Here is a 24,661-nt window from a genome sequence, read left to right on the forward strand (position 1 = left end):
GCCGGCTATTAGCATAACCCCGCCCTCTTCTCCTGTGGCCTCCCTCCCGCCCCCCTCCCGCTCTCCTCACCTGCTCAGAGCATCCTCGGTGAGCCAAGCGCGCCTTTGGCCCTGCGGAGAGGATGGCAGGGAAGATAGGCGAGCCATTGCCCTGAGGTGGAGGAGGAGGAGGAGAGGCCATCAAACAGGACAAGCAGCCCAGGTCTCATTCCCAGAGGAACGTGGGGCTGAGGGCGGCACAGCTCCGCCATCCAAGGGATTAGGAGGCGGCTAAACGAACAAGCCCCTTTCCCGTCAGAAAAATCCTGTCAGGGTCGTCGCTGAGGGAAAAAGGAGCGGCCCTCACATATATATATATATATTTAAGAAAACCCCTCCGGGTTTCATGTATGTATGCATTTCAGTTCTTCATTCTTGTGAATTAAATTTCCACACCGTCCTTTATCAAGGATAGCATGCTCTCCTGCCAATCAGGTGTGCCACCTGCAACGCCCACCAGCCACTTTGGCAGGGATGGTGGTGGCTGGCACGCTCTCGCTCTCGGTTTAGTAACTTTTTGGTTTTTGTTCACAGGTGAAGTGAGAATCGCTTACGAAGGAGCAAGAGGGAAAGGAGCGCAGGACCCGGATTCCCTTGTTGGATTGTGACATTTTGCATTTTTAAAACACACGCAGTACCTTCCCGTGAGTTAGTTAGCTAGTTAGTTTAGTTATTCCTGCTGACTGAAGGGTCAAGAGCCTTAAAATAGTGTCCTGACAGAAACCAGCAGATGGCTGAACAAATTTGGTAAACGAACATGCCTTTCTAGGGACATGTTGATCCTAGAAATATCAGGTGTCGATACGTGGAGCTGCAAATCCACTAGGTTTTCCTGCCTGGTGCCTAAGCTGAGGAACTGCTTTTTTGTGACCACAGAGGTTTTGTATTAAATTTCTTGACATTTTTCTTTTTTACCATTTTGGATTTGTAGTACAGTTTTTTTAATTCTCCTCCTTTGGTTTGAAATGAGGATCTTTGTAATTTTGTAACACAATTTGTACCAGGTGTGGGTGTGTGTAGCCCTGTTCAAGGAACTTTATTCAGAATCAAGCTTGGAAAGGGGAGAATCCAGCTGTGATTGTGAGAGAGCACACCCTTCATCCACAATGTGGACTTTTCTGGGCATTGCCTCTTTCATCTATGTCTATAAGAAATGTGGAGATTTGCTGAATTATGCCAACAAGGAGGTCCTTATTTCCATGCTGGTGTTCTCTCTTGGTTTGCTGCTGTCCTATCGGTACCGGACATGGGGACTAAAGCAACAGAAGCACAGGCAACCCCATTGTGGAATGCTGTCTAATTTTCTTGCCACTGTGCCTCTCCTTGGTTTTTTCTGGACTAAATTCCACACAGGCTCTCCAAAGGTGTTGAAACCGAAATCCAAAGAGGTATGTTGGCTCTTAGCATGACAACCCAGGGCTGAGATCTCTTTCCTATGTTTTAAAATAATCATCTTGCACCTTTAAGAAAAAATTGTTTTTAATACTGGGGATTTCTGAAGGGGGAATTTCTTTTTGAAAATCAGATTGCAGGTTTGTGTTCCTGAACGGTGATAGAAAATCTACTTAAATCAGCACTTCCCAAATTGGGGGAGAGGGAATCTGGAACATTCAGTTTTTGGGAAATTGCGACATCTTCCCTTGGTTTTGTATTCAGTCCAGCTCAAAATTCAGAACTCTGTAGCTTAATAAGAGATTTTAATAACAGTTATTTGAAATTCTCAAACATTAGCTCCTTCATAATATGTTCCTAGAATTTCAGATTCCCCTTCCCCTCTTAGCTTGCTAGGGAGAGCATATCTCTGTCCTATATCTAGCATATGTAGGTAAGAAGCAACATATCCCTTCCTTGCCATTTTGAGGAGCGCATAATATAAATGAACTGCAAGTGCAATTATGTGCATGGATTCTTGGCACTATGGTAATTCCTACTGTGTTCAATGGGACTTGGTATGTTAATGATTGTCTTCTTCTTTGGTGATCACTCGTAGCTGAGTAAGATTGTCTTCCATAGACACGGTTTTAACAATGAGTCTGTAAGTGACTGTGGAGGCCAGTTCTGGACCCACACGTCCTTCCACAGTGGGGACATTGGTTTCCGGGCGGGAGTTGATCACAGTGTGAATTTGCCAAGCGTGCCTTCCTCTTAGCATGTTTCTCCCTTGCATCCTGAGTTTGAGTGTCTTCAAAGCCCATGACACCTTTGGTAAAGGCTGTTCTCCAACTGGAGCATTTGCAGGCCAGTGTCTCCCAGTTGTCAGTGTTTATACAAAGTCCGTTTATCTTTTACGACCGCTTGGTTGTGACCCCACTGGGCACGGTAATCCAGTCAGGGAAAAAGGGAGGCAGACTATGTTTAGGGCACCTTTTCGGGGTGAGCAGAGTGAATCCTAAAAAGGGCTGCTCAGTCATGGATACAGCTGCCAAGCTGCTCAACTGCCTCATTCCTTAAGTCAGAATGACTGAATCTGTATCCACCGTCCATGTGCCGGTTCATGACTAGGGGCTTCCAGATTTCACAATCCTACCCCCGTTACCATTTACTGATTGCCATGGGACTTTGGGGGTTTGGGGTTGGGATTTTGGAAGACGCCACTATTAAGGAACAGATCCCATTGAAAGAGTATCTCTGCTCACTTACCTAGGAATAAATCCTATTGAATTTAAGCAATGATGAGGTTGCCCCATTTTTTAAAAAAATGGCAATATGATTTACAGGTTTGCTAGTACAGCGGATGCTTGGGTTGCAAACATGATCCATGCAGGAGGCACGTTTGCAACCCGCAGTGTTTGCAACCCGCAGCGCTGCGTCTGCGCACGTGCAGGTCATGATTCGGCACTTCTGCGCATGCGCAAAGCGCAATTTAGCACTTCTGCGCGTGCACAAGTGCTGAAACCCAGAAATAACCCATTCCGGTACTTCCTGGTTTGGCGCGTCTGTAACCCAAAAACACGCAACCTGCAGCGAGCGCAACCCGAGGTATGACTGTATGCTAGTGCTTTACTCTTTGCTTGCAATTAAAACAGAGATGGTGACGACCTGGGGGTGGGCAGGGATGTTTAGGTGTGGCAGTCTTGTGTTTCTGTGCACCAGTCCTGTGCCTTCTCATTGCACCTTGGGGATGGGGTGTAGTTCAGTGCTAGAGAACATGCAGAGGGTTGCAGGTTCAGTCCTTGATACCTCCAGGTGAAAATATTTCAAGCGGCAGAGGTGGAAAAGACCTCCATCTGAAACAATTGTGAACCACAATCAGCAGAGTGAACAGCACCAGGCTAGATGGACTATTGGCCTGAATCACAGTGCAACCTTATATATGTCTACTCAGAAGTAGGAACATACTGAACTAGACCTTGAGTCCATCTACCTCAGTGCTGTCTACACTGACTGGCAGTGACTCTTCACGGTTTCAGACAGGAGTTTTCCCCAGCCCTTGGAGATGCATGGGATTGGACCTGGGACTTTCTGCAGGCAAAGCATGTACTTTGCCATTGCGCTATGGACCTTCCCAGGTAAGTGTGTGTAAGATTGCATTTTCAGTTTCTCATATATTCATCAGTAGAGCAGGAATGGGAGGGCAAGGGTGGCCTTCATTTTGAGAAGCGTCCCTGAATACAATACTTTTATCTCATTTCTGTTTTTTCCCCTCCATGTTTACCCCACTCATCCACAAGGCATCTTATAATTGTTGTTCAGTTGTTCAGTCGTGTCCGACTCTTCGTGACCCCATGGACCAGAGCACACCAGGCACGCCTATCCTTCACTGCCTCTCGCAGTTTGGCCAGGCTCATGTTAGTAGCTTCGAGAACACTGTCCAACCATCTCATCCTCTGTCGTCCCCTTCTCCTTGTGCCCTCCATCTTTCCCAACATCAGGGTCTTTTCTAGGGAGTCTTCTCTTCTCATGAGGTGGCCAAAGTACTGGAGCCTCAACTTCAGGATCTGTCCTTCTAGTGAGCACTCAGGGCTGATTTCTTTGAGAATGGATAGGTTTGATCTTCTTGCAGTCCATGGGACTCTCAAGATCAAGATCTTATAATTAAACTGTATTAAATCCAGAAATAATTGAAGTCAATCATGAAGAGTTTTTAAGGGGGGTGCATGTGGGAAGAAAGTGTTATATGGTACCACCTCGCCATATATGAACCGACCTGGACCCTGTGATGATGATGATTGATTAAATTTGTATACTGCCCTTCATCTGTAGATCTCAGCGTGGGTCACAGCATAAAAATACAAGACAAACATACAAAATACATACCGTATATCGCGGCGTATAAGACGACTTTTTAAGCCCGAAAAATCTTCTCTAAAGTCGGGGGTCGTCTTGTACGCCGGCAACATCATGCGACGTGACTCAGAGTTCCGCCCCGCCACTGGCTACATGGAGCCTCTCCCCGGCGCTCCAGCCGCAACCGCTGCCTCAGCCGCCATGGAGCCCGTCCTGCGCTTGGGCGGCAAGCGCGGAGGCCTCCTTTGGGGCGACGGGGAGGTTCTCCCCGCTGCCCCAGGCGTCGCTGCCGCCGCCTCAGCAGCCGTGGAGGCCGTCCTGCGCTTCAGCGGCAAGCGCGGACGCCTCCTTTGCGGCGACGGGGAGGTTCTCCCCACTGCCCCAGGCGTCGCTGCCGCCGCCTCAGCAGCCATGGAGGCCGCTGTGCGCTTGGGCGGCAAGCGCGGAGGCCTCCTTTGGGGCGACGGGGAGGTTCTCCCCGCTGCCCCAGGCGTCGCTGCTGCCGCCTCAGCAGCCGTGGAGGCCGTCCTGCGCTTCAGCGGCAAGCGCGGAGGCCTCCTTTGCGGCGACGGGGAGGTTCTCCCCGCTGCCCCAGGCGTCGCTGCCGCCGCCTCAGCAGCCATGGAGGCCGCTGTGCGCTTGGGCGGCAAGTGCGGAGGCCTCCTTTGGGGCGACGGGGAGGTTCTCCCCGCTGCCCCAGGCGCCGCTGCCGCCGCCTCAGCAGCCGTGGAGACCGCTGTGCGCTTGGGCGGCAAGCGCAGAGATCTCATGTGTGGCGCGGGGGACGCTCTCCCCGCCGCTGCCGCCGCCTCAGCAGCCATGGATCCCGGGCTGGGTGAGTATACCCCAAACTCTGTTTTTTCACATAAAAAGTTGGGGGGTCGTCTTATACTCCGAGTCGCCTTATACGCCGCGATATACGGTAATAAAAACATCTGAGGCCCTTCTTCTGGTGCCTCCTCCACAAGAGGTTGGAGGGTGGTAACATGAGAATGGCCTTTTCTGTGGTGGTTCCCCATTTGTAGAATGCTCTCTCCGGGGGCTCACCTGGCCCCTTTGTTACATATCTTTAGTTGCCAGGCAAAAGCATTCCTCTTCTCCCAGGCTTTGATTAATTAAAACCATATACGGTCTTTTAACCTGTGTGTGTGTTATTGTTTGATACTGTGGTATGTATTTTTGTATTTTTATATTGTACACAGTCTTATGATCCCATAAATAAATAAATAAATAAATAAATAAATAAATAAATAAATAGAAAGTGATGATAATATAGCAGGTATCTGTAATAATAGCTTAGGTTAAATTAAGGCACACTGGTAGATTACCAATGTGTTTATTTCCCTAGGGCAGGAAAGCTGGAGATTAAAGTTGTTTTAGAAACACAGTAGCACAGACTGGGAAGTTATATTGGAGCCTGAGGCTCCAAAGCTTCATGGTAGATGTACTTGATGTACTTTCTAGATGTACTTCCACTGCTTTTACATCTTGAAGTACATCTAGAAGACTAATTGTGAAGGTTTACTGATGATTCTATTTTGCCTTAACCTTTCTCCCTGAGGATTTTCTTTTCTTTGCTCTTTTTTCTTTTTCTTTCTTTTTTCTCTCCTCTTTTTTTTCTTTTTCTTTTTCTTTTCTTTTCTTTTTATTCTTTATCAACAATGTTTATTTTTCCTTCTATGCAGATATATGTGATGTTTTATATTTGTATCTGTATATGCATATGCTTATATGTAAATATATTTTAACTGAACAATAAGGGTATTAAAAAATTTAAAGAAAAACAAAGCTTCATGGTAATTAGCCAGGCCCTGATCCATGCTGCTGTTTTTATGCTCTCCCTGCTCCTTCTCCACCTGAGTAGCTTCAGTTCCTGCCTGGCTTGCTGTCTCCTGTTGCCCTGCATGTGTTTGAGGATATCTAGGTGTGATGGTTACTTATCACTGGCAGTGTAAAGATGTGCTGAAGGGTTCTGTTCCCCTTATACTTCATCTCAGGAAACCTCAAATTGAAGATAAGGGCGGGGTTGAACCATGGCAGGAAGCAGTGGCTTCAACAAATTCTGCCTGGTTCCCTCAAAGGGTCTGTTTATATCTGAGTCAATTCATATATTGCAGTTTCAGGATATTTGTCTGAAATAGTGACATGCAACACAATTCTAGGCAAGTTTACTTGGTAGTAGGACCCTGCCCCCCTGTATTCAATAGGGGTTAATCCTGATAAGTGTGTTCAGGATCCAGCACTTCTTGGAGCAAGCCTCAGAAAGTCAGTGGGACTGAACTTCTGATGGACATCTATAGGATTAAAAGTAGACTCTCTGTGTGTTAACCTGTTGTATGCCATGTGGGAAAAGCCAATATGCAGCAATTTAAAGCATTCTATACAGGTGTGGGGAACCTCTGTGTGTTGCTGAACTACAGCTCCCATCATCCCTGGTCATGCCTCCTAGGGCTAATGGGAGTTCTAGTTCAGCATCATCTGGAGAGCTAACAGCTCCCCAAACCTGCTGTATTCCAAGTCCATTGAATTTATTCATTGGTTCAAGTAATTTGTGGAGTGCAGCTAGATCCAGGAAGGGGTTATGGAAATTTTTACGTATTTATAAACCTAGTGTAGGTATATGGGGACAAAGCAAACAAGGTAGTTGTCTTGACACATTAGCGGATTCTGATGCAGTTACCCTCCACCAGCTTAAAGGTTGCATAAATTTCATTCTCTGACTCCTTACTAACAGTGTAAATGTGGAAATGATTTGGGGAGTTTCAGAATTCCCGATGGAGCATAAAGCTCTGGGTATAAGGGCACCCTGCACATTAGTTGCTAGAAGGCCAAGGTCCAGTCACCCAATACTATTGGTCCCACAAGTAGGGGCAAAAGCACTGTAAAATGCTGCCAACTTATTGAGGTCCTCCACGAGTGGTCCAGGAAGATACTGTGGGCATCCGTATCAAAAGTTGCTGAGAGATCCAGGGGAGTCAGCAGTCTTCTCATTCCTCCATTTCTTTCCTAAAGAAGATAATTCACCGGGGCACCCAAGGTTGATTCTGTCACAGAACCTGAACTTATACTGGAATGAGTGAAGATAATCAGTTTCATCCAAGAGCATTGTAGTTCCTCTATGTATATAACATGTACAGAATTCTCTCCCTCAATATGCTGTGCTTTTGTGACATTTGTGAACCCAAGTCCTTGAAGTAAATAGCCTAAAATGCATATGTTTTGCTTTGCTTATGGCTTCATCTTTATGCAGGATAAAAGGGAAGTTGGTACCTCACCTGTGAGCACAATTGAGACAACTACTGGTTCAACTCTCACCCCTCCGTGTGATCCAGAAGTTATAATTGTGGGATCTGGTGTGCTTGGCTCTGCTTTGGCAGCAGTACTGGCAAGGGATGGAAGAAAAGTGACAGTAATTGAGAGGGATCTGAAGGAACCTGACAGGATAGTTGGAGAATTGCTGCAACCAGGAGGATATAATGCTCTGAAAGACCTGGGCCTGGAAGGTATGTTAGCAAAACCCAAGTCCTATCTCATAGATATATTCTGATGTACTTGTTGCTCCACTTTGTTTATTTAATTTGCTGGGTAGCCTGATACTTGCTTTCCACCTATGCCTTTTATAATACTATAATACCAAAAAACCCTCTTGAGTCTAGATTCTAAATTAGAATCTAGCCTTTCCTTGATTTGGGGTGACTTCTGACAGGGGTGGGGGTGCATGAGTTTCCATTTCTTTCCACATTACAAAATCCCTCTGTCACTATTGTTTAAATCTGTCAGTGATGTACATGAGACCTGTGAAACTGAGTGAAGCCATGTATGATTCATATATGACCTACCAGGGACTCGGTAAACCCCATGTTTTTGCTGCTTATCGGGGACTGTAGAAAACAGGGTAGTTGTTGAACATCTAGAAGGACATAATACATGGTTTATTGGCTAAATTCAGCTTAAATTCTTAGATTCTAAGATTCTGAAGATAGTTCAATATATTTTTTCATGCTTGGGGAGAATTTCCATTGCATATTCCTAGTGCGTATAATGTATGTTCTTGAGGCAACTTAATATGTATCCTTCTCATATACTGTCCTCATCTCTGCACTTTCCCTAATGTGTTGACATTTATTTTGCAGAGGCTGTGGAAGGGATTGATGCTCACACAATAAACGGCTATGTAGTTCATGACCTAGAAAGCAAATCAGAAGTTGAAATTCCTTACCCAACCATAACAGATGGCCAGATACAGAGTGGAAGAGCGTTCCATCATGGGCGTTTCATCATGGGTCTCCGAAGGACAGCCATGGCAGAACCCAAGTAAGAATGGCAACCTAAAATAATAAGGCATCTATTGAATGAGCAGTTCTAGGCCTGACTGATGTACTACGTGTATCCTTCCATCTTGTTGGATTTATTTTTTATCTTTAGTTTCCCCCCTTTTATATCACTTGAACAACACCGTTGTGGTCTAATATCAACTGGAGGTAGCGTCCCAGCCATCAGCAGTGCATTGGTGCTTATACAGTTGTGCGAGTAATTCCTTAAATCAACTCGGCCACAGACATGTTTTACTGCACCACCCAAACAGGCTTTAGTCATTTTGTACACATTGAGAACTTGAAAGAAAACAAACTGGAACTTCCAGTTGACGTCAGTAGGCACCCTCTCTACTGAACTTCCAGCACCTACCAAATAATTAAAAAAAATAAACAAAAAAACACAGCAAGCACTTTGATTGAAATTTAAAGCCATATTTTCCAATTCTCACTTTCCAGCCAATTGCAAACTATGGTTTATCAATTCAGACAGTATTCTAAATCAGGAATGGGGAACCTATGGTCTTCCAGGTATCGCTGGACTACAATTCCTATCAGCCCCAGTCAGCATGACTGGTATTTAGAGATTATAAGAGAACAACAGGCAGGGCCAGAGTTGCCTGCTCCTGTTCTAAACTTCCTTTGAAGTCTGAATTGCTTAGAAAACTACTAAGTCTATTTAATAATGTTTCTAGTTTTTAAAATTGATTGTAACCAGTCCAGAGTCTGTTGAGTAACTGGGCATCAGTAAATTTATGCAAGTAGAGGTGCAACTAGATACCATCTCTGGTTGTGCAATAGCAACACCAGGAAACTGGAAACTGGAAACAGGTGTTTTCCCTCCTTGAAGCAAAATGTAATATACAGGTGAAACTCGAAAAATTAGAATAGCGTGGAAAGGTTCATTTCTTTCAGTAATTCAACTTAAAAGGTGAAACTAATATATGAGATAGGCTCATGACATGCAAAGCGAGATATGTCAAGCCTTTATTTGTTATAATTGTGATGATTATGGCGTACAGCTGATGAGAACCCCAAATTAACAATCTCAACTTTGGGGTTTTCATCAGCTGTATGCCATAAGCATCACAATTATAACAAATAAAGGCTTGACATATCTCGCTTTGCATCTCATGAGTCTATCTCATATTTTAAACTCCAGTAGCTAATGAAAACAATTGCTTACATAAATGGACTTTTCCACGATATTCTAATTTTTCGAGTTTCACCTGTATATATATATATCCAAATAGAAGTATGGTTAGGTCACGTAGCTCCCTCCTACTTGAATGGAACTGCTGCTTGAAAGTTGCATTTCTACTAATTTGCAAAATGTCCTGGTTTGATTGTACCAGGGTCAAACTATACATGATGTATTCTTTGTTCTAATTGCTAATAGGAGCTGCAGCAAGTGATTTAGATCAGGGCTATGGCAAGAGGGAAAGGGTTCAACTCTTTCCTCTGCATTGACGCCCTGATGCAAATCACTTTCATGGGGCTGCCATTAGCTGTGTATGAGAAAATATACAGGCTTTCTCATGTTATGCTTATGTTTTCCCCTTCATGGCTCATAGCTTTGGGTGGATGGGATGGAATTTTGATCAGGACCATGGTGCAGAGTTAAAGAGTTAATCCTCTTATTTCCATATTTCAACCCCAGTCTCAATCCTCTCTGCATCTGCTTTTTAGCGAAGAGAGAGAGAAATTAGAAATGCAGCACATGCAACCCTAAAAATATCAGATTAAAAACTCATTTTAAAGTAATCTTTCACCCTTAAAAATATATTTATGAGAAGGGATAATCATTGTGATGAGTATTCAGTTTTATATACCCCACCTACCTTCATACCTACAGCACATAGATTGAATCATGAATTGTCCAATCCTCTGGGTTGGCTATTGGCAAGATTTCCTGAGTCAGTCTTGCAGAAAGGATCAGGAGAGAATGTATCAGATCCTGTGGCTTAGTGGTGGCCAACCTTATTGGCACGTGTGCTGCATGACAAATCCATAGTATGAAATAATGCATTTCTAATGGACATTAAGGTAGACAGCCACAGCCATTCGTGTTTTAATACCAGTGACTTCCATGCTGTATTATTGCAAATGCATTCTGTGTGGGACTAGTGTTGAGTAGTGTTTGGAGACTTCATTTAGTCTAAACTGCTGCTGCTGGATACTTGTCTAGAGGAAGGTAGCTAGAACGTAACCATGCCAGTTATATTCAGTCTGCACTGGCTATGTATTGGTTTCCATGATCAATTGGTTGCTGATTCTTGCCTTTTAAAGTTCTAAATGGCTCAAGATCTGGTTGCCTAGAGAGGACTGACTTTTTCCATTATAGGTGGGTAGCCGTGTTGGTGGGTAGGACTTCTGTTTCAGTGTATCTGAAGAAGTGTGCATGCACACGAAAGCTCATACCAAGAACAAACTCAGTTGGTCTCTAAGGAGCTACTGGAAAGAATTTCCTATTTTTTTCCCATTATGTTTGTCCCACATCTGAAGCTCTCTCCAGATACCAGCTGAATACAGCAGGGCTTTCTCAGTTGTGATACCTGTTCTGTGGAATGCCTTTCCTAGGGAGGCCTGCCTACCTCCAGCACTGAACAAATTATGACCTGATGTGGGCTGCTATGTTTTTTCTTCTCTGCTGCTCATATATTGAGACTTGAATACCCCTTAGTTTGATCTGCTGTTGCTTTAGTTTTAATGATATGGTTGCTTATTCTGCTATTAAAATTGTTTTTAGTTTTTAGTGTTATAATGTGATTTTATTTTGTATCTTAGTCAGTTCCTGCTTTGTTTTTCACGAAAATTAAAGCATGCTTTAAGGCAAACTAGGGCTTATCATTAACTGCGCCCCACAGCCCACTCACGGGGTGATATCCAATTGGTTTATAAGAAAAGCTTGGTTAATTTCTTGCCAACTGCTCATGCAAGCCACAGTCCTGGTTCAGACAACATGGCAAATCATGGTATGGCTTGTTTGAGTCATGCAGGCCCCATGTAGTTGAGAAGAAGCTGCAAGAGATCCATGAGGTATGGGAGAGGCTCATTCACAATTGTACCATGGTTTAAGGCCATTGTTTAAATACGGGTCTATTTTCTCCCCAGGAGTAAGGAGACAACCTGTGCAGTTGGTTCTGTTCAGGGGAACGGTTCCATCTATGAAAGTTAGTTCTGTTTATTTTAGATGGAAATGTGTTGACTTAATGGTATTATGAAATATGAACCATGGATATTGTGTGCATTAAAACAAACAAACTGCTTTCTTCCAGTACAAAATTCATTGAAGGAACAGTGACACAGCTGCTTGAAGAAGATGAATGTGTTGTTGGAATTTTATACAAAGATAAAGAAACTGGTGTTACAAAGGTGAGGCTCTCTCTCTCTCTCTCTCTCTCTGTGTGTGTGTGTGTGTGTGTGTGACAGGAAAATATTCCAGGTTGTCAAATTGAAGCAGGAAACAAGGTAACCCAACAGGTAAATTAGCACAATGAATGTGGTTAAAAACACAGGGCCAAATTATATGACTGTATTATTACTATTTATCTGTATTCTGTTTTCAGTCCTCTCCTCCCATGCCATAAATACATATCTAGTGTACAGACTACAAAGTGTATATACAGGAAAGTTATGGTTTGTAGCTTTGCCCTTCAAAGTCATAGGTTTATTTCTTAAGGGCCAAAGCAGTAAGAAAAAAACATAGTCTGACTGCTGCCTCAATAGATATATGTTACGCGGGTGGTGCTGTGGTCTAAACTACTGAGCCTCTTGGGCTTGCTGATCAGAAGGTTGGCGGTTCAGATCCCCGCGATGGAGTGAGCTCCTGTTGCTCTGTCCCAGCTCCTGCCAACCTAGCAGTTTTAAAGCACGCCAGTGCAAGTAGATAATTAGGTCCCGCTGTGGCGGGAAGGTAAACGGTGTTTCCGTGCGCTCTGGTTTCCATCACAGTGTTTTGTTGCACCAGAAGTGGTTTAGTCATGCTGGCCACATGATCTGGAAAACTGCCTGTGGACAAATGCCAGCTCCCTCGACCTGAAAGCAAGATGATCGCTGCAACCGCATAGTCGCCTTTGACTGGACTTAACCGTCCAGGGGTCCTTTACCTTTTTACCTTTAGATATATGCTAAGGATACCTAAAAGTTCATATCATCAAATCAATCATTGCATTCTGCAGGAGAGGGTCTTCTGCAAATACCACCCAGTCAGGTGGACTGTTGCATATTATTTCAGAATCAGGCCTTTGGTAAGGCAACACTACCCTTTGGAACTCCCTCCCATTGCAGATCAGACAGGTGTCTTTTTCGGTGCCTGCTAAATGTGTTTCTCTTTCAAAAAGCCTTCTAAAATCTTTATCCCAGTTGGCATCTGACCTGAATTGAAATTGATTTTATATATGTGCTGCTGTTCTATTTTTTATATTTATAACTGTTTTTAAAATTGTTTTTATATATGCAATTGTCCTAACTGTATATATATGTGTGTGTGTGTGTGTGTGTGTGTGTGTGTGTGTTGTTGTTGTTGATGATGATGATGATGTTAAGGAAGAGCATCACAAACTGCTGCTCAGAAATATTGTGCAATTTACTTTTGAGAACTCTGACAAACTTTAAAATGAGAATGAAACTTCTGTGAATATAGACTGGCTTAAGGGGTTACTGTACTATATGACACTATTTATCATGTTTATTGCTTTTTCTTGTCATCCTTCCCCATTGCAGGAGCTCCGTGCACCCCTTACTGTTATTGCTGATGGTCTCTTTTCCAAGTTTAGAAAAAAACTTATCTCCAACCAAGTTAGAGTTCCATCTCATTTTGTGGGGTTAATTTTGAAAGTAAGTGTTACTTAAAAAAACCAAAACAACAACAACCCACAACTGAGCTTACAGTTAGTCTGCTTAGCATCTACGGTGTGATGGCATTGTGGGCCATCATTGTAAACTGGGGTTTAATCCTGAGTGTGGGGCTTCAGATATCACAGCCGGTGGGAAGGCATAGCTGTTTGCCTTGCTGGCCAGGGCTGCAGATTCAAGTCTGCCTGCAAAATCGACCAATAGTAGGTGGGCTGGGAGGTAGGCCTTTCCCAGAGGGCAGGCCCAACGGAGCATGTAGGCTTCCCTTGGGTCCGCTCCTGGGAAATGTAAAGCAGCCTGTCTCGACTCCAGCACCCAGTTCTTCACTGGATCTTCCACCCAATTCTTTTGCATATTGACTGCTCTTGCGGCACTTGACCTTGCTGTGGACCTCATTGGCTGCTGTATTTGGGGCTAGGTATGGATGCTTAAAGAGGAAATGTTACAGTGATCAAGGTGCATGTTTCAAAGTTGTCCCATTTAAATTGCTAATGTTGTCATTACTCTGTCATTATTAAGTCCTGTCATTATTAATCCATATTTCATCCGTCTTCACAACCGCTTCTGATGTTAGTCATTGACCATGCCCGGAAAATCGTAGCTTAGTAAGCCAATGTATAAATAGGTCCTGTTTCCTTGCACTCAGCCACTTGACCCTTCACACAAGGAAATGAACAAGCTGGGAAGGATTCACTTAACTCTTGTTTCCTTCTCTGTCAGAAACAAAATCAAAAATTCTTTCTAGTAGCACCTTAGAGACCAACTGAGTTTGTTCCTGGTATGAGCTTTCGTGTGCATGCACACGAAAGCTCATACCAGGAACAAACTCAGTTGGTCTCTAAGGTGCTACTAGAAAGAATTTTCGATTTTGTTTTGACTATGGCAGACCAACACGGCTACCCACCTGTAACTGTCAGAAACAAGAAACTCTAGATTAATGCTTTTGGAGCAAGTCAGGATATACAGCCAAAATCAAACCATGGATTTGTATGGCCTTCCCAGCCATCTACGGATATACCGCTAAAACTGTGTTCACTCGGCCACGAGTGATCGCCAAGAAGAAGATTCTTCTAACTATGGTTTCCCACTTTGTATGAAACAAGAAATAGTAGCTAACTGAAGACTTCCTTGTTTGTTTTCTGACTTGCGCAAAGGGAGAAATTAGTCAACTGTATGAGGGCAGCAGGATCATACAAGCTGAGGAATGGTTTTCCAAATGTGGTCACTGTTGCTAACATTTTACAGATTGGGAAATGAGCGTCTGTACTAGTAGTTTATTGAAAACTGGCCAGTGAATTCATGGCCAACCAGGGATGTATTGATAAATGTAAGTCGGAAGGCACTTTTAATAACTTTTTCTCTTTCTTTCACTGTAAAGAATTCGCCTCAGTTTAAAGCCAACCATGCTGAACTTGTTCTGGGGAATCCTAGTCCAGTACTTATCTACCAGATTTCTTCCAATGAAACCCGAGTCCTTGTTGACATTCGAGGGGAAATGCCAAAGAACCTTAAAGAATACATGGTTGAACAGATTTATCCACAACTACCTGGTAAGCATTATGTGCACAGGTTGTCAATACTGTGAAAGAAACCATCTGCTTAAGTGTTTGCATTAACTCTCATTTGACGCAGAATTGCCTCATCATTGAAGAAATAAACTTTAAATGTCTAAACTGTGATTAACATGCACTCAGAGTTGAAGCTTCAAGGAGTACTATCTTTTTGCAAATATTCATGTTTCTAGACTTGGTTGAAAGGTAGCTGTGAATGGGAGAGGATGGTGGAAAATAGCCCTTTGCAGTGTAAGTGCCTATGTTGGTAGCCTTTTACATCCTGTCCATGGTCAGTGATGGGCATGCCTGAAGTATGCATGATTTCATAGAGGCACAGGGGCATAATCTCAAGTTTCTTCGTCACTTACCCTCAGTGGTCACACATTCACAAGGATAAATAACTGTTGTAAAGCCACATTTGACTGGTTCATTGTTACGGTCATGAGAGCATTGCTGTCTTCCTCTTATAATGCAATGTTGACTTTGGGGAAATCTTGCACAACAGTTTTCCCCAGCTGATATACTGGAAATGTGGCATTTCCCTAGCGTAGTTGTTACTGGTGGGTGGCCTCAAGTTATGCTTTCTCAGTTTGGGAGTTCCTTAGAGCACCTGTGGGCACCTGGAGCAGTGAGCCCCTGAGGGAATGAGATGGGAATTGAGCAGGCTGTGGGACTAGCCAGAAATGGTAATTTGAAAAGGTGTATGTTTGTGAAGAAAACTTGAAAGGCTGGTTTTGCTTTTTACAGCAAGGGTCTCTTCAGAACCAGGAAGGCATTTTTCCTTGGGCAAGAGTCTGATGGATTTTCACCTTCACCTGTTAAAAATGTCTTTGCTCTGTCAATGGCAAAATGCAACTTTTTAGCTGTGGGTCTCTTTACCTGACCTGACTGTTTTATACTGGGAATATATTCCTGTACTTCAGTATTGCGGCTGTTCAAGTTGCCAGTGAATATCTGGGTTTCACAGATGTGCTTTTGAACAACACCCCAGCATTTCAATCAGACGTACACAGAAGATATTCCTGATATAATAATGATGATGATGATAAAAAATCAGATGTGGGGAATATTTAGCTATTCAGATGTTAGTGAACTGCAACTCCCGTCATCCCATAATTGATCTGGACACTATACAGTCGTACCTTGGTTGTCGAACGGAATCAATTCCGGAAGTCTGTTTGACTTCCGAAAATGTTCAACAACCAAGGCGTGTCTTCTGATTGGCTGCAGGAGCTTCCTGCACTGAATCGGAAGTCGTGGAAGCCGCATCGGACGTTTGGGTTCCAAAGAATGTTCGCAACCGGAACACTCACTTCCGGTTTTGTGGTGTTCAGGAGCCAAAACGTTCGAGTCGCAAGGTGTTTGGGATCCAAGGTACATCTGTACTTCTATCGTTGCAGCCTAGAATAACATTAGTTTTTTTTGCTGCTGCATCACACTGTTGACTCATGTTAAGTTTATGGTCTACTAAGACCCCTAGATCCTTTTCACATGTACCACTTGGTACTCTGATTCCTGCTCCATCCACATACAGTGGTGCCCCGCTAGACGAAAATAATTCGTTCTGCGAAAATTTTCGTCTAGCGGGTTTTTCGTCTTGCGGAGCGGCAATGACAGCCGCGCTCCGCAAAACGAAAAAAAAAAATTCGTCTTGCGAGGCAGCCCCATAGACTTTTTCGTCTAGCGGGGCAGCCTTCCGCTAGACGAATACCTTCGTCTAGCGAGTTTTTCGTCTAGCGAGGCATTCGTCTAGCGGGGCACCACTGTACTTATTTATCCAAAACAACCTGGTTTTAACAAGCATTTTGAGATGTACAATTCTTCACTTGTATTTGGCATTAGGACACCTTACACTTTCCATAATGTTTTCTCATGTTTGTGCCAATTATTTTGAAAGAAATCCCAACTGATTGACTTCTAAGTGATACCCCCCCCCCCAAGTGGATTTATCTTTAGGTCACCAGAGTTCTGTAGGAGAGCTAACAACTTGTCTCAATTTTCTAATGACTATTGGGGGGACAGGTTGGAGCTAGGTATTAATGATGTCTCTCTTCTGAATCTTGATAAAAAGATTGAATGTTCTGTAAATGACTGAACTTCTGCATTTTTTGTTTTTGCAGTGCACATACAGGAGCCTTTCCTAATAGCTGTGCAGAATGATCGCTTGAGAACCATGCCAGCGAGCTTTTTGGCTCCATCCCCTGTAAACAAATCAGGTCTGTGAGCCGAAGAGTGAATTGAAAGCTGAAAGGCTTAAGGGTCTGTCCATCCAAGGATGGGGGTGTGCCCAGTGGGGTTTTGTTCCCCCTCGCTTTGAACAGCACCGAATCCCAACCACCATTGCCATACCACAAAACTTCTTTGGAAAGACTTTTCCATTTCAAATAGGGTGCAAAACACAAGCCTAAACCTCTCAGGTGTGGAGAACTTCTTGCATAGTTCTTTGGATTTCAGCCTATGAAAACAAAAATGTTTTTCCTTAATCTTTTAAGACAGAGGTGGTAAACCTCAAGCTCAGGGGCTGAATGCCCCTGCACCTGCCCCTCTATGTGCTGAGTGCAACCATGCTTCTATTTTCTATACCTCCTATGTCCAGAAACCCAGCAGGCACCATTCGCTGGCACCTTCCATGGTCCCTAAGCCCCAGGGCTTAGAGGGCGGGTAGGAGGCATTGCTGTCACTCTGTTTAGCTTTACGATGATGCCACTTCACTCAGTAGAGACATGAAGCAATCTAGAAATTGCTAGGAAAGATAGCGGCATCTGCCAACCCCAAAGTGTGCAAAAGTTTAGAATGAACTCCAGAATCCTGCATCTATAAAACAGTGGTTGATTTTAGAGGTTGTTTCCTTCTTTTTTATATAGGAGTCCTTCTTCTGGGTGATGCTTACAACATGAGGCACCCTCTAACAGGTGGAGGAATGAGTGTTGTTCTGAATGACATCAAGATATGGAGACACCTGTTGCAGGCCATTCCAGACCTGTATGAGGATTCAGCTATTCTGGAGGTATTCTATTCTATTCTTTGTTAAATTTGTTAGTCACTTTATTTTAGGGAAGTTTTTAATGTGTGACATTTTAATGTATTTTTAATCTTTGTTGGAAGCTGCCCAGAGTGGCTGAGGAAATCCAGCCAGATGGGTGGGGTAAAAATAATAAGTTGTTGTTGTTGTTGTTGTTGTTGTTGTTGTTGTTGTTGTTGTTGTTATGTTACCCAGGGCAACCCAAAGCAGCTTAAAAGCATGGGTATGATTCTGGCTTTTCCTTTTGGGATGGGGGCTTTAGTTCAGGTAAGGGTTATTTTTTTGCAACTTTAAGCTGCTGCCTATTCTAGGTTAGAGAGAATCTTGAGTTCCGATCCCCTACACACCAAACTTTCAGGTTCAAGGGAGGACTGTGGTCACAACCCCACCATGAATTTAACTCACATAGCTTTCCTCAAAGAATCCTGGGAACTGTAGTTTGTCAAGGCTTCTTGGAACTGTAGCTCTTGGAAGGGTAAACTGCAGATCCCCAGGATTCTTTAGGGAAAGCTAGCCTGGCTTATATTTTAACACTTGTTGGATCCAGGAATTAGAAGGATCTTCCATATAGCCTACATCCTCCTTCCCCAAACTCATGACAGTATAATGATGGACTTAAGAGAATTGATTAGAGGACATTGGCCAACAAGTCTGATAAGATTCTTGTTCAACTCTCTGCTGCTTGTCACATGTAACATGTGATCCATGCTGGACTACAGTACATGGAAACTTATGCTGCAATAAATACTTAAGATGCCAGAAAACTATTTCGTTTCTGACAAAGTATTCTGCTGGGACAAGCCTGGTCCTGCTGTTCCTATAATTTCTGTTAAGAGATGTGACATTTCTGAACATTTTGACGCCATGGTGGGCTTGTTTGTGACGGGTGATGAAATAGGTGTCATAGAATTGTAGAGTTGGAAGGGACCCTGAGGACCATCTAGTCCAGTGTTAGGTCTCCAGTTATTTTCAGACTACAGGTCCCATCATCCCTGACCACTGTCCTTGCTAGCTAGGGATGATGGGAGTTGTAGTCCAAAAACAGCTGGGGACCCAAGTTTGGGAAACACTGATAGTAATAATAATAATAATTATTATTATTATTTATACCCCGCCCATCTGATCTATCCCGCCCACTCTGATCTAGTCCAACCCCCTGCAATGCAGGAATATGCAGCCGTCCCACACAGGGATTGAACCTGCAACCTTGGTGTTATCAGCACCACCCTCTAACCAACTGAGGTACCCATAAATCATGTGCACCATGTGAAATGCATTATGCATTCACGGTGGGGAAATGCAAAATGGGAGCAGGCCATGCTTCCATGGTAGAGCACTAACTAGCCTTTGCACAGAAAAGGTCTCATGTTCTATTTCTGGCATCTCAAATTGTTAGGTAGCAAGTGATGGGACAGAATTCTGCCCTGGAGAGCTACCTTCAGTAAGAGCAGACTAGAAATAAGCCCAAAGATCCATATGGCCATAGGTGTACTGATAACAATTTGCTGACAAGCTCTTGAGATCCCTTCTCATAGTGAGACCATTCCTCTGTCATTTGGAGGAGTAAGTTGCCAGTGCCCCCATCTTAAACCATCTTGAAACTGGTAAACCCCATTGCGTATGCAATGTTATGTTGCACCCTGATGCCAGCAAGTAACCTTATCTTACCTTTTGCAGGCAAAGAAGTCATTTTACTGGAAAAGAAGAAAGTCCCATTCCTTTGTCGTGAACGTCCTTGCTCAGGCGCTTTATGAATTATTTGCTGGGACAGATGGTAAGTGCATTTCCAAAAGGTACACACAAAGTTAATTACACTTCATAAATCTATTTTGCTCCAGTTTAAGTGATGCAAGACCTGTTGACATGATGGAGCACCTCCATATTTCTTTAGCTGCACTGTGGCAAACTTAAACCTTGATCATCTATCCACCCACCCACCCACCCACCCCTAAGACAGAAGCACACTGTTTGATAGCCATGGGATTGCCACTGAAAGCAAGCTTTCCTGCACTGCCATTTCTGCTCTGAACATGTGACATTTATTATTATTATTTATTAAATTTGTGTACCGCCCTATACCCATAGATCTCTGGGCAGTTCACAACATAAAATTGCAATATAAAACACACAAAATACATAATAAAAATAAGAACAGAAACAAACCAATAACCCCCCCTCCCATAAACCGATTAAAAAGGCATCAGGTGTCTGTTAGCCAAAGGTCTAGTTAAAGAGGAACATTTTCACCTGGTGCCTAAAGGTGTATTTACAACAGGGATGTCAGCAGCAGCCTTATGGCAATCTTAATGTGTTCTGTCCATCTGACTTTCTCTACCAGTACCTAAGTGGACTATGGGATGTAAAAAAGAAAAGTCTACTGTCAGCATTTCGTTGGAAGGTTATGCTAGGCTGGAAAGCAAAGAAAATTAAAAATTAATTAACAGAGTTGTTAAGTCTCATTGAGTGCTTTATAGATTGCAGGTGCAGCCTAGACCCATTCATCAGAGCACAAACATAGATTTTTAGCATGGGTATAGTTTGCATAAAGTATGACAGTCTTGCCATGCTAATGATCATTAGCTTGTGGTGACACAGGGGTGGGTTTTTTCACTGGTAGCGCCAGTGTTCCTGGAGTGACCCCTGGTGAAATACGAGAGGCCCCACCTGTATGGGTTTCCTGGCAGCTTTTGAAAGCACTCCTGTTCACACAGGCATTACGTTGATCTCACCACCTGTGTCTCATCTTTTAATTGATGTTTTGTTGGAATGGGATTGTTTCTTTGCATAATTTAATGAATGTTTTAATGGGATTGCTTTATTGTGTGATTTAAGAATGGGTGTTTATATGTTAATGTTTGTGTAATTGGTCTTTGGATTTGTAAACTGATTAGTATTTTGACATTAAGCTGTATGTAAATGCATAAATAATAACAATAAGGCACTGATTGTTGTGGTGGTGATTATTATTTAAAAATGCATAATATCAGACTAAAGAAATGAGGGGCAGGAAGATGTTAGAAACTCGTGTGTGTTGCCATGTATGTTATAAGATTATTTTTCATTTAAGTAGTTCATTCCACTCTTATTTTCTGTGCTTTCTTGTAAAGCAGTGTTCCCTTTAATTTTTTTTGCAGTTTCTCTGCGTCAGTTAAGGAAAGCCTGTTTCCTTTATTTCAAGCTTGGTGGCGAGTGCGTATCTGGCCCAATTGGATTGCTGTCTGTGTAAGTTGGAGAAATGTTTATAACATCCTTCTCAGGTTGTTGTTCAGAGCAGGACTCTCTTTGGAAACCATGTGAAAGAGGCCTTTCATGAGTCCACTTAACCAGTGAGGCGTAGAAGGGCTGGGGATCAACTACTACTACTACTACTACTACTACTAAAATACATACATACATACATACCCCACCCATCCTACTGGGCTTCCCCATCCACTCTGGGCGGCTCCCAACAGAATATTAAAAGCACGATAAACCATCAAACATTAAAAACTTCCCTAAACAGAGCTGCCTTCAGATGTTTTCTAAAAGTCAGAGAATTGTTTATTTCCTTGACATCTGATGGGAAGGCATTCCACAGGGTGGGCGCCACCACTGAGAAGGCCCTCTGCCTGGTTCCCTGTAATGAGGAAACTGCCAGAAGGCCCTTGGAGCTGGACCTCAGTGTCTGGGCAGAACGATGGGGGGTGGAGACGCTCCTTCAGGTATACTGGGCCAAAGTCGTTTAGGGCTTTCAAGGTCAGCACCAATACTTTGAATTGTGCTTGGAAACGTACTGGGAGCCAATGTAGGTCTTTCAGGACTGGTGTTATATGGTCTTCGCAACTACTCCCAGTCTCCAGTCTAGCTTCCGCATTCTGGATTAGTTGTAGTTTCCAGGTGCACAAAGTTTTCTGATCAGATAACTTAATACAAACAAGCTAAGCCATTTGTCAAGTTCTCTCTCCCCACTCCAAATATTTATTTTTATTCAGGAACATGGGAAGCTGCCTTATCCCAGGCCAGGGTATTTGTCCATCCAGCTTAGTCGTATTCTCAGCAGTTCTCCAGCGCCCTTAGGCAGAGAGGGGTCTTTTGCATCACCTGTTACCTGATTTTTTCTTAACTTGCTTATTCAATTAAATTACTTTTGCCCTGCTCGTCAGCCAAAAAGACCCCAGCAGCAGTGTGCAGGATTGAATCCTCTTGCGTTCTGTTGGCAGGGAGGAGAGGCAGCGTCAGTGTAGTGGGAGAGAGCCAGTGTGGTGTAGTGGTTAAGGGTGGTAGACTCGTAATCTGGGGAACCGGGTTTGTGTCTACACTCCTCCTCATGCAGCTGCTGGGTGACCTTGGGCTAGTCACACTTCTCTGAAGTCTCTCAGCCCCACTCACCTCACAGAGTGTTTGTTGTGGGGGAGGAAGGGAAAGGAGAATGTTAGCCGCTTTGAGACTCCTTCGGGTAGTGAAAAGCGGGATATCAAATCCAAACTCTTCTTCTTCTTCTTCTCCTCTCCCCACAGTATGTTTATTCGGGGTCTTAAGAACTCTGAACATTAGCCCCATCCCCAAATGGATCCAGGGCTGGGACTGGGGTGGAGTGGGTGGTCCCTGAGTAGGCACAGGGCAGGTTGGCTTGACACCTGTGCCCTGCATCAGGGTCAGAGGGGGAGAGAGTGTGTGTGTGTGCAGCTGGAACAGAAAAGCGGATGAACTAACCCAGTAGCAAAACATTCAGATCTGTGTTAACACTAACCTTTTCATAGGTAAGGTTGTGGGAGGGGGAGAAATCATAAAATCATAGAGTTGGAAGGGACCCTGAGGATTATCTAATCCAACCTGCAATGCATAAAGTGGCCTTTCGAGAGGCTTTGTTACCCAACAATTTCAACGGATTAGTATTTTGTAAAATCTAGTACGTTGCTCATAAGGTGAATCGCTTTTCTCATCATTTCCTCAATCCTTCCCTGTAGCTTATCACCCAAGCCTGTTGTCCTGATTGGCCACTTCTTTGCTGTTGCCCTCTACGCCGTGTATTTCTGCTTCAAGTCTGAGTCCTGGATCACCAAGCCACGAGCGATTTTCAGCAGCGTTGCTGTGCTGTACCGGGCTTGCTCCGTCATATTTCCACTCATATACTCTGAAATAAAGTACCTCACCTATTAAATTCGAAAAGACAAATCCGCAGGAAAAGGAACACAGTAGACTCCCTTCTCTCCTCTCACCCTCCATTCTTGTGAATATGGGATTGTTCTGTCCCTGAAAACTAGACTTTTACTCTCTCTTTTTCATGAAAAGGATCAAGCTTTGTTTTGTGTTTTTTTTGTATAGAGAGAGCCAGCCTCTGGATATGAGATCTTCCTATAAGGAGGATCCCAAGTGTGTATAATTCCATGAACCAAGAAGGTAACATTCCAGTAAAGATCAGCCCAATCTATGGGGAGGGAGAGGTAATTCCTACTGCTGTTTCTGGGCATAGCTCTTCACAGCCAAGGGAGTGCAAATAACCATCTCTGATCTGCCTGTTGAGCTTCCCATCCCTCTGGCTGCTGGGGCCATGGCTAAATGCTACACAAAACTCTGTAGCACATGCAATCCTGCCAATACAGGAGACAAGATAGCCTGGAATCATTGTTCTCACTGAGGAGGTAAACCTGTGCCTTGGCTGCATCACTTTAGATTGGAGATCAAAAATGGAATGACCGAATGCTCTTCCACACAACCCTTCCTTGAAAATAAGCAAATAAATTGCCCTGCACATAGAAAACTAGCACAGATTCATGGATGCATTTCTTTTTAAAATAATATGAAGGAACAATGAATCAATCGCGTTGAACTCTCACCTGCAGCCCAGGCCCAGGTTTGCTTCCTTGGGAGCTGGTTCATTCTTGGCATTTGATTCCTACAATGAATACTGTGTAGTGCTAGCTCAGGCAGCCTCGCTGGTACTACTGCTAGTTCCTAAGGGTTTCTTGTGCCAGAATTATACAAATCTGAATAATTTAGCATAGCTGTCAACTTTTTCCTTTTTTAAAGGGAAATTCCCTTATTCTGAATAGGATTCCTTGCAATAAAAGGGAAAAGTTGACAGCTATGTAATTTAGTTATTAGTCACACAGACATGAATATGTGTGTGTATGTATGTAAAAATAACAAACTCACATACAAAAAAATATGTAAGTTTGATTTCCTTATACGGATGAAGATTCTAAAAGGGATGTTTCCAGAGACCACTATAAAAATGTTCAGGACAGAAGCTAAAATGCTGTTTCCAGCAGAATATAGTTGATGGATTGTTGAGCATGCCCTATTAATGTTAATTAAAAGCTAATGAAGTGAGGGGTAGTTCAAACAGTTAACATTTTCTTCTTGCTGCTAATGTTATCTGTACCTTTGACATTTTGTCTCTTTTATGTGAAATGTCCCTCTGATGAGATAAAATCCTAATGTGTTTTATTCAGCTAAATGTCCCTGTGTCTACTTTTTTTTTGGTCACGTGGTATAGGTACCGGGACCCCTTTCTTAAAATTTATTTAAATAACTTTCTAGTGGGGAAGGGGGGGGGTATGGCACTGGGGTCTATTCATTGTTGAGCAAGCCTGTGGCAGTATAGGAGATTTAAAGCAGCATCACAGCACAGAGCTGTAAATCCTTGCCAACACTTCATGTAGCTGTAA

At 43.4% G+C, this 24,661-nt stretch overlaps 1 protein-coding gene across 1 annotated transcript; it reads left to right on the top strand.

Annotated features, from left to right (window-relative positions):
• The first annotated feature begins 813 nt into the window (after positions 1 to 813).
• Positions 814 to 23,244, top strand: SQLE (squalene epoxidase). The gene is made up of 11 exons (XM_033155841.1): positions 814 to 1,427; positions 7,517 to 7,769; positions 8,400 to 8,580; positions 11,858 to 11,954; positions 13,305 to 13,418; positions 14,815 to 14,986; positions 17,110 to 17,205; positions 17,854 to 17,996; positions 19,689 to 19,785; positions 21,146 to 21,233; positions 22,958 to 23,244. Exons 1-11 carry the CDS (start codon positions 1,146 to 1,148, stop codon positions 23,148 to 23,150), a joined length of 1,716 nt encoding a protein of 571 aa, XP_033011732.1. The 5' UTR covers positions 814 to 1,145; the 3' UTR covers positions 23,151 to 23,244.
• Positions 23,245 to 24,661: the final 1,417 nt, after the last annotated feature.

The sequence above is a fragment of the Lacerta agilis genome, chromosome 7 (genome assembly GCF_009819535.1).
Source record: "Lacerta agilis isolate rLacAgi1 chromosome 7, rLacAgi1.pri, whole genome shotgun sequence".
NCBI classification, from domain to species: Eukaryota; Metazoa; Chordata; class Lepidosauria; order Squamata; family Lacertidae; genus Lacerta; species Lacerta agilis.